Genomic DNA, 14,890 nt, shown 5'->3' on the forward strand with positions numbered 1-14,890 from the left:
ACCTTGACCACCGGGCAACAGTTTTATACAGTGATACAGGCGAGGTTTCAGTCAACAATTGTAAGTGAATCACTATAATAGAGTAATTTTAGTCATTTTTCGCAGAGGATAAAGAATGCATACTTGTGAATTTTGTTATATTGTCGCTCTACATGTGTTTTGCCACAGTTTGTGGTCGAATATACATTCTCTAAAACAGCACCACATATCAGCATTTTTTTAAAAACCATCTTTCATTCCCATTATGAATTATGATTAAGCTATCTGATTTAAAGGCAACTGGGAGTGGCAACAATTTGAAGGTTCTTTTTTTTGGGTCTGGGGGAGAATTGTTCTCTGCCAAGCTACGGCAGGATGTGAAGTGAACTAAGTTGAGTCAAAGCAAAATAAATACATAGTATTTTAAGGACTTGAAAGTCAGGTCATGCGTATCTCAAGGCACCACTTCACTAGCAGGTGACAAATGCCACCAAAATTTCAGCCTGTCCTCAAATAGGCCACAAAAAAATCCACAGGATAGATGATAGGCGACTGTGATTAAAAGAAAAAAAGCATTGAAAAAATGAAATGGCTGATTTTTCATGTCGACATGCATCACAAGCACACTCTGCACGTCAAACACTCAAGTGTGTGAAAACTAGGACGACACACACTGGCTCTAACGATACACATGTATCTGTATTTTTCTCCACATATATACACTCACACACTGAATCTGTTCTATAATACTGTTATATTGGTGCACGCCCTCTTCCCACTTCAAAAAGGAACTCAATTGATTGCAAACATTTGTTCTTTTACTCGACAAATAAATCCCCCGGACAGTCATGACACCTCAATCAATGCCACGGTATGCCGATTCAAATCCAACAAGTGTCACATAACCGGTTGTTCCAAATGTACTTTTATACATTGTTTTTATAAAGGAAGTGAATAAATATATTCCTCACTCATTGTTCGTTGTAGATTAACATTTAAACAAGACCACATGGTGCAGAATTTCTCTTTTCACTTTTTTTTTTCATTTGTTTAACAAGCCTACAATAAAAATAAATCACCACAAAACCAAACATAGAAGCAATAACAGTGTTTGTGCTTTAAAGTCTTTTAACTGCCATGGCTATTTCGCTAGAAGATTTGCAGTTTCAAGTTCATGTGAGCATATTGGGAGTTTGAAATGACGGCAACTCAGTTAAATGTTCTTTTCAATTTGCGCCCAATTGAATGATTTGCACTCTTTGATCGGATGGAACATTCAAGAATACAGTATGTCAAACAAACATTTAGTGGCTTGTCTAAAAGTCTTTCAGTGAGTACTTTACTTGCGTTACTATTAAGGCATTGCAGTATCTTCTTACATTGTAGATCGATAGATACCGGAGGATGATTATGCCGTATACTGAAAGTCAGAAGTAACCAGGTTCAGTTTACAAAATGAAGAAAAATAGAATGCTTGATTTAGTGCGATGGACGCTCACTTCGTCTGTGGATGATTCAAGCTTGAGTTGCTAAGCAGTTTTCCGCAGCTAACATGGCGAATACTTGGATTGAAAAGTCAGCAAGTTTTAAAGATAATTACTTTTCTAGAAATCACATGTACCTTAGGAGAACGTTTTCTGCCATGTTTGAGCTTATTTATGAAAAAAAAGTGGCAATGACAGAGTTGGTTTGGTAGAAATACTGCATTACGGAGAACTGGGAAAATTGGAAAACAAAATTGAAGATCCAAGTTGTCAAACCGGGGCAAAGCCATGTTTTCTTACTGCACAGGATGCAGTAGTTTGATGTCACAATTATGGCGGTGCCCACTAACACGCTTTATAAACTATATTAGCCTATATTTATTGGCTATGTTAGAAATAGCTATTTCATACAACCGGTGGTGCATGTTAATGTGCATGTTGATATATATAATCTATACAGTGTATATGTCATTCCGTCTGCCCCAAAATAGGCTGTTTCTTTTTTTTTTTTTAAATCAAATTAACAACTCACACACACAATATTGTTTTCTGCTGAAATGTTTTGGGGTGGCATTTCATCGAATCTAAACAGCCACTTTCCGACTCCATGGCACTCTTGAAAGTGGCAGATACCGTAACAATTTCAAGTGCAACAACACTGTTAGGTATCCATCCATTTTGAGATCCATTTTTGAATAAACTCTTTTGTAAAAGACAGAGGAGTGAGTCACTCTCCCGAAATGCAAACAATGGACCATTAAAACTTCCAAGATATGAGCAAAGCACGTGAGCTCGGCTTTTCCTCTCGACAGAAACAAATCTGAAAGAAATGTGACAAACATTTATATCTGCGAAGGGTAAACGAGGCCATCATCTGTACATTGTCATTTGATTGAAGTCCGAATAAAGAAAAAAAAAACGTTTGTTCAGGTAAAGATATGTGACAGGTGACTTTTCTACTTTGCCTACCTGATTGAAGCTGTTAAACAGGCACACTAACGAAACACAAACAAAATGAGGTGACTACTGCTTTTGAATATTTTTTTTTTTTACAGTCAAATGAGATTTTCCTTCCATTCAGCTACCTACAATACATTCAAAAGAACATTGTTATGGTAATAATCTGCACTGAGAGAATAAAATTGGCACAGTTGTTTTGTTATAGTCATGAGATAAGATAAACAGAGTAAGTGAAGCTGAGCGTTTGATATGATTGGATGCCAGGGAGGGGGAGGGGCTGATTTCATCCATCAATCAAAAAATGTAAAAAAACGCAAAGAAAGTAAACAACAAATACTATTTACATGAAGTTCACCATGACAAAAACGGAAAAAATAATGAATATTTTCCACTCTTTGCCTTGCGACAAACTCCTCCCGATTGGAATCCAGTCATGGGTGATGCCACCAAAGACTCGTAAATGCTCTCGACAGTCATTTTGCGCGCCGCTCCGCCGTTAGTACGCCACCATCAAGGTGGTCAGAGCCAGGACCAGGTACCGGCAGGCCATCGGGATGTGCGCACTTCCTGTACTCCCGTAGGGCGCAGTGTTGGGAGCTGTGGGTGGGAAAGAAGAGAAGATAAGTCGAGGTGGTGCGGTCACTTGGCAACAAACTCAACACGAGATCTGTGAGTGACACTCGTTTGAGGTAAATTATTCCTAATTCACAGTTGGTATAGTCAAACTTTGAGTTGGAAAAGTAGATTCACTTTGTTTCTTTTAAGAACAAAAAGACAAATACCAAAGGCTGACTAAAATTGCTTTCGTTTGAAGAGAATCACAACAGAACAAACTGGGCATGTATGAAGTGAAAAAAAAAACAAAAAACTGGAAAAAACCCAACCCTTTCAGAGCCCATTTTAGGTAGTATTTTCAAATTGGTACACATTTGGGGCACACGCATTCTTTTACCTTTAATGAAGTGTTTTAATTGTTTAATGGAGACCGTTGAAAATATTAATCACCCTTCTCAAATAAACTAACATTCTCAAGTTGTGAAAAAGTTGAATGATGAAATGATGTTGAAGAAACATGATTAATACAATCAGCAGACAAATATGTACTGACACTTGAAATGAAACAAGTTGCGTCGGTGGTTATTGAGATACAAAATCACGAGAGCAGTGGTTCTTAACCTGTGTTCAATCGAACCCTTCGGTGAATCGGTCTCAGGGGTTCGACGAAGCCTCTGCCATGGAGGTTAAGACACACCCGACTCAACATGTCAATTAGTTATGACACGCCCACTTGGCCATCACTGGCTGGTTCATTTTGTGTGTGCACAACAAAAAAAAACCTGTCTACTTATGCCTTGAAATGTTCTTTAAGTTTTTTTCTGTTTTTAATGTCTTGAATTTGTAAAAAACAACAACATATTTTTATTTTTCACTTATAAAGGGTTCATATGAACTGGTTGGGTTCGGTACCTCTAACAAGGTTAAGAACCACTGCATTAGAGCTTCATGAGCGAGGGGAGGCTTTTTTTCCCTGTTGTTTGCGTGACCATCAGAAAGCTACAGTACTTTGGGCACGCCTCTGTTGGGAGCTGTGCCGGGTAGGGCAGCATTTCATTGGAAAGGGGCTACTCTTCAATTCCAACTTTGTCTTTTTTGTAGCACAATAGAAGTACAGACGCACACACAAAGCGCGGCGAGGCAGTGCAAACAAGCCACGTTCCAACTGGGGAAATCATGCGGTGCAACGCCCGTATCAGAAGGGTGCCTCTATTTGCACGCCATTGTAATTAGTTGACTGTAACTCCTTTGATGTGGTCCTCACTCTGTACAAACACTCACCAGCCAAGTGACAAGCATAACAAGTAGAAGCCCGTACAATTGTCTATATGTCAGACTTTAACAAGCTTGGACTCCCTTTTTGACTCTGATTGTGTTGTATTGACAAACACATACATTGAATGTGATTTGTGATAGCCAAGAAGGAGCTTGTTTTTGACAATGGCAGGGAGAGAACAAAGTGACACCTGTCCTATTATTACCTGACAGCCCTGTTTTTCCCTGACATTTTCCCACATTATTTGCTACTACTGTATTGAAGTTGTTCAGCTATTACGGAGCAAGCTCTGGTTCCACTGACAAGCCCAGAAAGTGGGGAGAGCATCAGTTTGAGGTGTCAAAATTAGAGCACAGTTTGATGACGTGGGGCTCTTTGGCTCTTGTTTTCCCTTTTATCTTTCCAGTTCTATCTTTGTCTCATCTTTGTTTCTTTCTTTCTCGCTCCGCGCTCCTCCTCTCTCTTCTCCAATCGGCAGTACAGGGTAATGACACAGTTTTCAGTGAGTGAGCCGAGCAAAGGTTTCCATGGCAACAGCCCCTGTTCTGCTCAGCCAGCCCAATGTTTGCCGGAGTCTGAGAGCTCTGCATTGTGCTCCTGCCACACCACAGCGACATCATTGGGACTGGTTTCCCACTTTCATTTATAGATGCAGTTATTATCCACCCCTTGTTATTATTGTCATTTGGATAACAGCAATATGGGCCGCATGCATTAGGAAGTGTCGAGGCAGGTAGAAGGCTTGTCAGAGTTACTTGGTGCCTGCTTGCTCACAGTGTTTGACTTTAGCTTATTATCTCCTTGTGCCACTGTGAAAAAGCAAAAGCAAAGCCTCCATTGTTTCCACTGTGTGGGCTTTAACTTGCCACTCTAATTAACTCCCAAACCCGGAACTGCCTTGCAACACCATTATTGTGCGTATTAACATGACGGTGAAAAATGGTGAGAGGAAGTGACTCTGTTTGTGTGTGTGTATGTGTGTGTGTTTGGGGGCGCTGATGGAAGCAAGAAGTGAAATCAAAAGAAATAAGAGAGCGGTGAAAGAAGACAGTGATTGAAGTGAAGCTTCTTTGGGGCTTCAATTTAATTGCCATGTACATCAGCACCCGGCTACAATAAAGCGTCAGCCTCTGAGACAATACATCATAAAGAAACCAACAAGGTGCACGAGCGGCGGGGAGACAAACGGCGCTTTAAAGGAAGAAGAGAGCTCACAAATGAGCCGGGATGAAAGCAATATGCTTCAATTAGTGGTTTGCAATACGATGGCACGAAAGAAGCCTCCCCAAAGCAAGAGACAAAGTCATGAAAAACAAAACCTGCTTCCGTGTTGTCGCTCTGGACCGGAGCCATCGCCTATGGTCCCCTGGGAATACGAAGCAGACTGCATCTTCTTGTCCCCCCTCCCTTATCCTTCCAAATCTCCACCGACAGCAGGTTTGTCACCCACATATCATATGTATAACAAATGTTCGGGCCATGAACCTCACTCACTACTGACACAGATAATGAATCATACTGAAATATACAACAGTGACACTGTTTGGAGTTTGTGTTGTGGTAACATTTGTGTGTTTGTGTGTTTCACAGTGTACTATAATTCAGAGGAACACTCTTGCATGAGAATCATTCGCCAAAGAAAATATTTTCATGAACTCGCCTCCAAATTCAATGGCATGTAATACCATCGTCATCTCTCAATTGAGTCGAACTCTCTCAACAACAAAGCGCACAGCTAATTAGGGTTAGTTATTACTTTTCCCTGGCTAAGTATTTTTAGAAACTGAAATAATATACCTGTATATATTTTTTTATACACAAAGGGAAGAAAACAAAATACCATGGCATTGCCTCAAAGTCCTTTCTCGAGGTAGAGTTACATGGTTTCTGTAAATATCTTCATTTTTTTTCTTTGCCCTGTGATTGATTGGCAGTCCCTCCAGGCACAGGTTCCTGTGACCCTAAAATAATATGCCAAGAAAATATAAGGATTGAAAAATAATGTTTAGCTAGGATGTAGTACCTCTCAGCATTCCCAAGCAATTTCTCGTTCATTAAACAGCAGCCTCTTCCTTCTCGTCACTCTATTCAAACCTTCCAAAATCTAAAATTGGCCAGCACAGAAATTCTCACTCCTCCTTTTCATGTGTACCACATCAATAATTGCAAGAAGAATCTAGGAACGTCTCTGGTGTGGTTGTACTGGATTGTGTTTTGAATTTCATCCCTTTTATTGTTGAGTGACGATTCACCCCCTCGACTCGGTCCAATCCCCCAAGCAGGTCGTTAGGAGTGATGCGTGGACAGGCAGCCAGCCAGCCAGGCAGCATCCCACTCTCCCAAAGGACGCTTCCTCAGATGGGCTCTAAAGGTGGAGGGAGGGGCTCAATGTCCTTGACCATCAAGTCAGTGGCCTGTAAGTCCTATCCATGCGGCTCCTCCGAAAGTGCCCACGTGTGGCAAAAGTGATCCTGCTCACACAAGCGGCCTTCAATGCACTACTGAAAAAGCTGGGCCAAGATGGTTAGTCGATAAACAATCAGGACATTTGGTGGTGGTGGCGGCATCATCCACTTTCAAAGAATGTGTCACCATCCATTTTCTTTTTACAAGCTGTGTCGAAGGCCCGTTGTCAGTACCATCACTCCAACAACAAACAGCATGATGAGTGTCAACCATGAGCGTCGCGCTGCATTCCAGCCAGTCGGTCTGAGACAATGGTAACTGGACTCACTGACCCATGAGTCTAATCATTTCTAACCCTGTTCTTGTTCAAGGCGAGCGGTTTTGATGTTTGCGATTCATCACCTTGTCTATGATCACCACGCACGACAATTCCTCTGAGCCCTCATTCACACGCACCTTCAAGCTCATTAGCCCCACCAATCATTTGCATTACAGCAAGTAATGAAAAGCCTCCGTTATCAAAATAGCCTTCAGAGATCATTTAACTGCCTCGCAGCAACCTCGCTTGCCGCACATTGGGGTACCTGACCCTGAGCATTTATGAACACCCAACTGAATGGTTTTGGGTCCCGAAGCTCTAATGGCCCCTCTCAGCGGTGGGCTCAGAACAAGGGAGGGAATGAGCAAGAGGGGCATCACCCGATAGCTGGCTGAGTGATCGGGGGGCCTCTGATTGAAGGGAGAATTTGGCCTTCAGCTTGACTCAATCAACGAATCAGCGGGGTATCTGGAGTCATAACATGGTGAGCTGAGGAAGGAATCTCATTAGGGAAGGTATTTCCGAGGTTCTCCTTAACTCATTCAGTACCAGCCAATTCTGGACCAAGTCTGAAAAGACGTTTAAAAATGTCTTTGGGAGTGAATGAGTTAAAGAACGTCCTCCTTCAGAATGGCTCGACCCCTTGCTTGATTCGTATAGGTGTCTATTTTCATGCCTTACCTTTCACAAATATCCCAGTTATCAGTGGAGAAAACTACCCCAGTGGCCTGGGCTTGTGTTTATTGCACCCATCTGTTCATGTCTTGATGTCTGGAATTTGGGAGCCTGCAAATGATGCATTTTACAGGCACGTCTCCTGGGTAAATCTTTGTTTTTAAAAAGATACTTTATTATTTTCCCCTCTCAACACCTAGAGAGTAAACATTCCAGGACTAAAGAGAAAGAGCTGAATTTTTAATCACAGTGTTTCAAAAAGTATAATTACTCAATGACTTTGACTGCTCCCTCTAAATCTGTTTAATATTTGTGGCTTAACAAAATGCACAGTGAGACAAACAAATGGTGTCAGCATGCACCAAATTCCCACAGCATCTCAACCCCCCCCCCCCCCCCCACACACACACACAGTCTCTCTCTCTCTCTAATAATCCCCCTCTCATATTTGGGTCTCTCATTCCCACTCTTGCTAATAATTCCCCTGCCCCCTCTAGCTGTTAATTTTATAAGGGGTTTATTTCTGTGTTGCAGACACAAAGATTGTGCTGAGTCAGTTGCTGTGCCCCTCCCCCACTGTGATGACAATGACAGTCTGGTCAGTTATGAGCAACCTATGCAAGTTACGTTCCCATGAGTTGCTCCATCAATACAGCCTGATACCATCTGATCTCCTGCCAGGAAGCAACCCTGTCTTCCTGCCCTTGGTTTCATGCATTGCCTTCCGTACGTTCCAAAAATAATGATTCCTACTGTTATGTATGTAGGATTATGATAACACAGCTCGCTGTTATCATTTCCCATCACGGCGCTGATAACACCGCATGCGCCAACTGGAGGGTGACGTGTATTTTGGTCCTGCTTGATATAAGATAAGTTTATCGCTGCCAACCTCCTGGTTCTTGCTTTCTCACCTGAGGCTACTTGAACAGGACTTGATCTCGCCTCAAGTCAAGCTCACTCACGCCGAGCTGGAGCCTGAACTCGATCGCCCAGCCCTACTGTCTTTCCTTGCCATGAACGTTTATTGATCTCACTCAGATCATCAGTGGTTCATAGAAATTGTTGGACCAAAAAAGGACCTAATCAATTGCCAAGTGATTAACATGGGCAGTGGATTATGTCTTGCAGTTGCACTGCGCGAGGCTGTAAGGAGGAGAGTCACAAGTCAATAGTGGCACATGCTATATGTGCAAGCAAATTATTCCTAACTCTCTGCTTTGGATAGGGCACGCCCACAGGCTTCGACAGCGTCACACATGAAGTGTTCCTTTATTAAACAAACGCGGAACCAGAGGCAGTGTACACAATACAGTCTCGACTCCCCACTTGGTTTCCTTTTGCCTGCCTGCCTGCCTGCCTGAGGTCCAGATAAAAGCTGTCGTCTCCTCAAGAGAGCAACATTGATTCAGGAGTGGTTCCAAACCTGCCTCTCATCCCACATACAACACAGACTACAAGAGTGTACAAATAAATTCCTTTCAAATTCACTTTCAGAAGTGGATAAAATCCACCCAGATCTGCCAGCACCTCTTGCTACAATATCAATAAAAAACATGATGAACTAAAATGAAAGAACATGTGGGAACAAATAAAGACCGCTTTTAAGATCCTCTTGACACTTTCGACCATTATTTTGTGGTGGAAGGGTGCAAAATCATCTTTGCTGAAATTAGATGACTCATTTTGGAGCTGGCGATGGTGTGTTCTTTACACACTCCATCCGTCTAAAGAATTTTTTTTTTTAAGACAGCACGTTTATAAGTGAGCTTAGCTGGACGAAAAAAACGAACTATGTTTTTTAATACAGTAAATTAGCGGAATATAATTTCAGAAGAGAAAACAAGGCAGCGATGTGTCCATTCTATGAGTAATTAAATGAACAAATGTAGAGTTCAAATTCTCGATTGAATGACATATTCCGTGACATCTGATCTGATCATCAGGGTTATGTAAACTATAACCCGGGGTCAATTTGTGGCCCACCACCCATGTTCTACCACTCCTTGGCACGCACACGCATACACACGCACGCACACACACACACACACACACACACACATTTTTAACGAAGCTTTAACCATCCATCATCCAAACCGCTTATCCTCATGAGGGTCGCAGGCATGCTGGAGCCTATCCCAACTGACTTCGGGTTAAAGGTGGATCACACCCTGAACTGGTTATGTTGAAGTATTTGTAAAGTAATACTTGATTGAACATTCTAAACTGCCATCCATGTCAAACGGCAAGTGCAAACAGAGGTTAACCATCTTAAAATGTAAATTCAACAAAAATCTTCACGTAGTTTTCCCTTGGATACTACCTACATTGGGACACACTATGCTAAGACCTTGTGCAATGTTATGCATGACAAAGTTTTGAATTTCCCATTTTAAACGCGCACTTTTCTCATTATATTCATTTATTTATACAATGACAAATTGGCTTCAGGAAAATCTTGCTTCAAGGGAGGTTCCACTGTTTTGCACAATGAGAAAAGTGCACGTTTCGAGGTGATTAGAGTCATCAATGCAAGCAAACCCCCCCCCCCCCCCAAATAAAAAAACAAAAACAGGTACATTTGAAAGTTAAGTATGATATACAAGTTCATCCAATCTGCTCCGAATGCATTCTGTGTAATGGCTTAGAAGTGCTGAGCTGTGTGCTCTTTGTGCAATGACAATAATGTTTAGCACAACAGAAAGGGGCAGATGACCATCACACACCGGAATTTGTCAGACATGATCTTATCTATGCACGTAAAAACATTCTTTCATTCAGAGTCACCTTTGAATTTTTTGTTTTCACCCTCTTTGCTCCACCATTGTAAGCTATGGGCATCTTTAATGAAAAAGGCTAAACCAATACCTAAGGTAAAACAATAGTCACTCAGAACACAGAGGGGGAGGATTCTGCCTTGACTGAGAAATTAAACTTGGCATGTTGGTGTGTTGGCGCATTTAAGAAGCAATGCACAGCCAATCTATTCCCGTTTACATGCCTTGTCTTTCTACGTGTCATTCAGGCCAAAAGCAGATTGTCATTTCAATTAATTTTCTTCATTCCAAAAGAGAATTATCGCAGGATGTAAAGGGAAATAGCGTTAGTTTGGTACAATCTGTAATTGAATGTATGAATGTACAATTGAATGTAATTGATCGGAACGCCACAGACAATTTAGGAAAGAGTGTTTAATTCGTTAATCATCTCAAACCTAATCCCTGGGTTTGGATACCAATGCTAAATTCTCCAGCAATTTCCAGGAAGATTGGCTCCATGTTATTTCATTCAGCACCACCCCAAAGCACTGTTTGATAATACGTACTTAAAATACATATATTTATTTTCTACAGTAAACACATTTAAAATAATGCATGCAAATAATGCGGTCGACATTTTCATCTCAAGACATGTTTTCAAGGACCAAAATAAAGACAAATGATTAAAAATATCACTCACCACGAGCTAAATTTCTACAATTTGGCATGTTCCGAAATGTTTTATGATAATCATAGCACACTGCAGTTGATGTTCGTTTCTAAGATGAATAACCTTGTGAGTGCACACATTTGTTGTTTATGAATTATTGGACATAATCTGCCGATGATGCTTCACTTTGTGTCACAGTGGCTTTGTTCCTTGCTGCTGGTATGAATAGCAGAGACCGTCTCAAGACGTGAGCTTTCGGCTCACGTTGGACGCATCCAATAACTTCCACTGTCCATGAGTGAGTGATGATGCAATACATCGCAATACATCACTGCCGTCACCCTCAGTAGAACGTCAATTTTTAAATATCCAGATTTGTAAATATCCGTAACTTTCAATGTTAACAAACGCGGCAAGGGGGCATTTATTATTATTTGCAACAAAATACAGCCAAGCCGTAAGAGTTGGCAGCTCTGGCATGATGTATGACGACATTTTTGCTTCAGTTTTGTTAAACGTAAACAGTAATTGGACCTTGATTGTTGTGAGAATTTAACGAGTCAGACCCGACATGTGAGAGGCATATACGGCTAGGCTAGTGTATGCATATGCAAGCAAAATGCAAAGAGTTGACTGATGGCTAGCGAGAGAACAGAGATATATATTCTTGAGGGAAATTAAATCACCTCTTTACTTGTATTTTAAAATGCTTTAAATTAAGGCATGGTCTGATCTGGGAAAAAATATATGAGTTACTCGTCATCTCAGCCCACGTCAATCTGCTAAATGTCTTAATCAAAGCGAACTCACCACAGAGATCTACGACAATGTCATTAAAAAAAAAAGCAAGTGAAGAACAATAGAATGTCTTTGATATTTCTCTGTGATTTCAAAGTCTTCTAGTGGTGAAAGGCACAATCCCTTGCAATTCTGCTGTTTCATGTTGGTGTTCAGATCTGTGACTGGATCCCCACTGGGAACCACCCAGCATCAAAAAGATCTCGCCATGTTATATGGCATTAGGAAGAACAAAATGGCTTAATCCGCTAGTCTGCTTTTCAAGTGACATGGTGCAGGACTCAAATTAATTAAAATCAAAGGTGGCAGACCTCTGAGGGGCTTGTGAGATGCTCAAACAAAAATAAACAAATAAATACAAGGTGGGTTGATGTCTTCTAAGGCCATCCTTTGTGCACTGTTCTTTTGCCAAAGACATTCTCTCAGCATGTTCATTGACGTCTTCTCATTATTATTAATGAATGTAAAGAGGGCAGAGCCTTGTAAAGAGCCTTGAATAACTCATCAACTAGAAGACCAGGGAAATAGTAAAGAGTTAATAGTTTCTATTTTGGACCTTCGGGGCTTTGCCCTTAAGCACTAGCATTTTAATTCATCGGTTGGATGAGACGAACTTGGCTAAAATGAGAAGCCGCTGAGCTGTGCAGGATGCAGGAAAGTGTGTGTGCAAGAAGAAGTGTATCATTGACTGTCAGCAGCAGCCATCCACAACTAATGCCCACAGCCATACGCAAATCCTACCATCAAATGCGACACAGTTGGCTTGCAAGGATTTGCAAAGTTTGCAGACCTGCCAACCTTTGTTCAATATGTCTAGTGCCAAAATACCAGAACCACATGCACACATGCAACTCAAGTATTCACACAGACACACACACGCACACACACAAAATCCACCATCTCCGACCAAAATATCATGGTGATACAATTACTCTTTTTAAATACTGTGAACAAAATGTGGGCGCCACTGGGCCGCCCACATTTTGTGGGCGGTGGTTAGCGCATATCGGATTCGATTCCAGATCCTGTGTGGAATTTGCATGTTCTCCCCATGCCTGTGTGGGTTTTCTCCGGGTACTCCGGTTCCCTCTCACATTCTAAAAACATGCATGACAGGTTAATGGATCACTCAAAAGCATGGATGGTTGCTCTACTTTATGAGCGAATGGAAAAAACACGTAACAGAAAGTTGCCATTAACTTCATGTAATTTTCGGGAAAAATACTATATTACAAATGTAAATGGTCCAAATTGTAACATGATTAGAAAATACAATTTTTACCAATCACATTATGAAACATTAGACTGTGAAGGAGACTAACGTGGCCAAATGATTGGAGGCCAAATTCTTCCTTTGTTTTTACAGCAGGCAACTCGCTGCCACCTCTGCTGTTATACATGAGTACTGCATTTGTCCAATTAAAATGACAGCCCTCACAGGGATTTTTTTTGTGGAATTGATTGACAAATCATCAACAAAAATGCATACCTATTACAGGAACAGGTTAACACATTCCGGGGACCAATTTTTATTTCTTTATTAATGACAAAAATGGATTGTTTTGGCTAGTTACTTATTTTTTTGACAAGGGACTGACAGTGCAATATTTTAAAAAGTGAAGGATTTAAAAAAAACAATGTGGTAAAAAAACAAAACAAAACTGTTCATGTGCTTTCAGAGGCATATTCTCCCGTTCTCAGTCGATTCATTACGCACTTTTCTTGTGCACTTCCGAGGTGTAGCGATTCTCATTTCTAGGCTTCTTTCAAACCCACATGCGTCACCGGTCAAAACTCGCGCTGCCACCGACGAGGGACGATCCATTGGATTCTGAAGATGCCTGCAGTTCTGGAGTTTTACTGAGACGTCCATTCCATAGAGATCAATTTGGAATACATGACAAACTTTAAATTTGAAATTGACTTGTGTATCAATCCAGAAATTATATACTGATTGTCCCTAGTGACTTGCATTGAAGAAAGGGAAAATGGGAAACCGACGATTCTAATTTGCACAGTCGAACAGACAGCACCATTAAGAGGAGTTAAAAAAAATACAATTGCTTCGTGAAGCAAATTTGAAGCTTCATTTTCCTATCACTGATTGAAGGAGCATAAATATTAGGACTCTATATTTAATAAATACAATAAAAGTAAATTAACTAGAGGAATGTACTCATGAATGAATGCATACTTGGAGCTGTTCCATTCGTTTAAAAGCGAGAGAGCTGGCCGTTCTTTATGCCAAACAACGCTTTTCGTCGCATGTACATGCAAGCACATCACCTTTTTGGATTTCACAACTGGCAAATTTAAAATAAAAGCAAATGATTCAATATCTAACTCAACCTTGCCACCAATACAATGACTGCAATGGCACTTTCAGACAAACTCTCAGCCACAAGCACCAGTCCGCAGCCGCATGGTCACGTACCCGTCTTCAGTGGAGCACGGAAGCAGTTAGTTGAATCAAAATGTGCAATATGATGTTTCACCTTCAAGAGGCACAAGTCCTTTGTACAACCTACTGAGCGCACAAGAGGAAAGATGTCTCTGGGAGAATACTGTATGTGCACTGCTAGATATGACATAGGACACCCTCATTTAAACGTCACGACACGCGCAGTGCAGAACTTTCATAAAGGTGCGTAAGTGACACACTTAACTCAATGGGAGCCCAAAAAGTGCGGAGCAGTGCGTCTTTTCTGACTAAAGCACATGGGAGAATATACAAGCAGTATTTTGTAGTATTAGGTCACATAAACAGCATCCAGTCAAAGTTTTTGGGCAGAAATACTAGAGTCTGCATTTTAGTAATTTTTTCGGGATTCATATGTACTAAATTCACAAATGTTTTTTTGGTTTTCGCTCGGTCATTGCTGCATAATACAATACAATAATAGACTGTATCATATGATACGATACAATAACGTACTGTATATTTACTATCCCTTCGATGAGTGATTGTCTGGTTGCGCCATACAAACTTGCATTCGTAGCCTTCGGTAT

The 14,890-nt window shown here is 41.0% G+C and overlaps 1 protein-coding gene across 2 annotated transcripts in view; it reads right to left on the reverse strand.

Moving 5' to 3' along the window:
- Positions 1-775: 775 nt before the first annotated feature.
- The window catches only part of negr1 (neuronal growth regulator 1), a 130,166-nt gene continuing 116,051 nt past the window's right edge, over positions 776-14,890 (reverse strand). For both annotated transcript variants that reach the window (XM_086115790.1, XM_086115791.1), the window contains one exon: positions 776-3,020. In XM_086115790.1, coding sequence (XP_085971916.1) covers positions 2,920-3,020 — 101 coding nt within the window. In that variant the 3' untranslated portion in view covers positions 776-2,919. The remainder of the gene's footprint in view (positions 3,021-14,890) is intronic.

The sequence above is a fragment of the Hippocampus guttulatus genome, chromosome 7 (genome assembly GCF_054856545.1).
Source record: "Hippocampus guttulatus isolate MCC_2025c chromosome 7, RoL_Hgut_1.0, whole genome shotgun sequence".
NCBI classification, from domain to species: Eukaryota; Metazoa; Chordata; class Actinopteri; order Syngnathiformes; family Syngnathidae; genus Hippocampus; species Hippocampus guttulatus.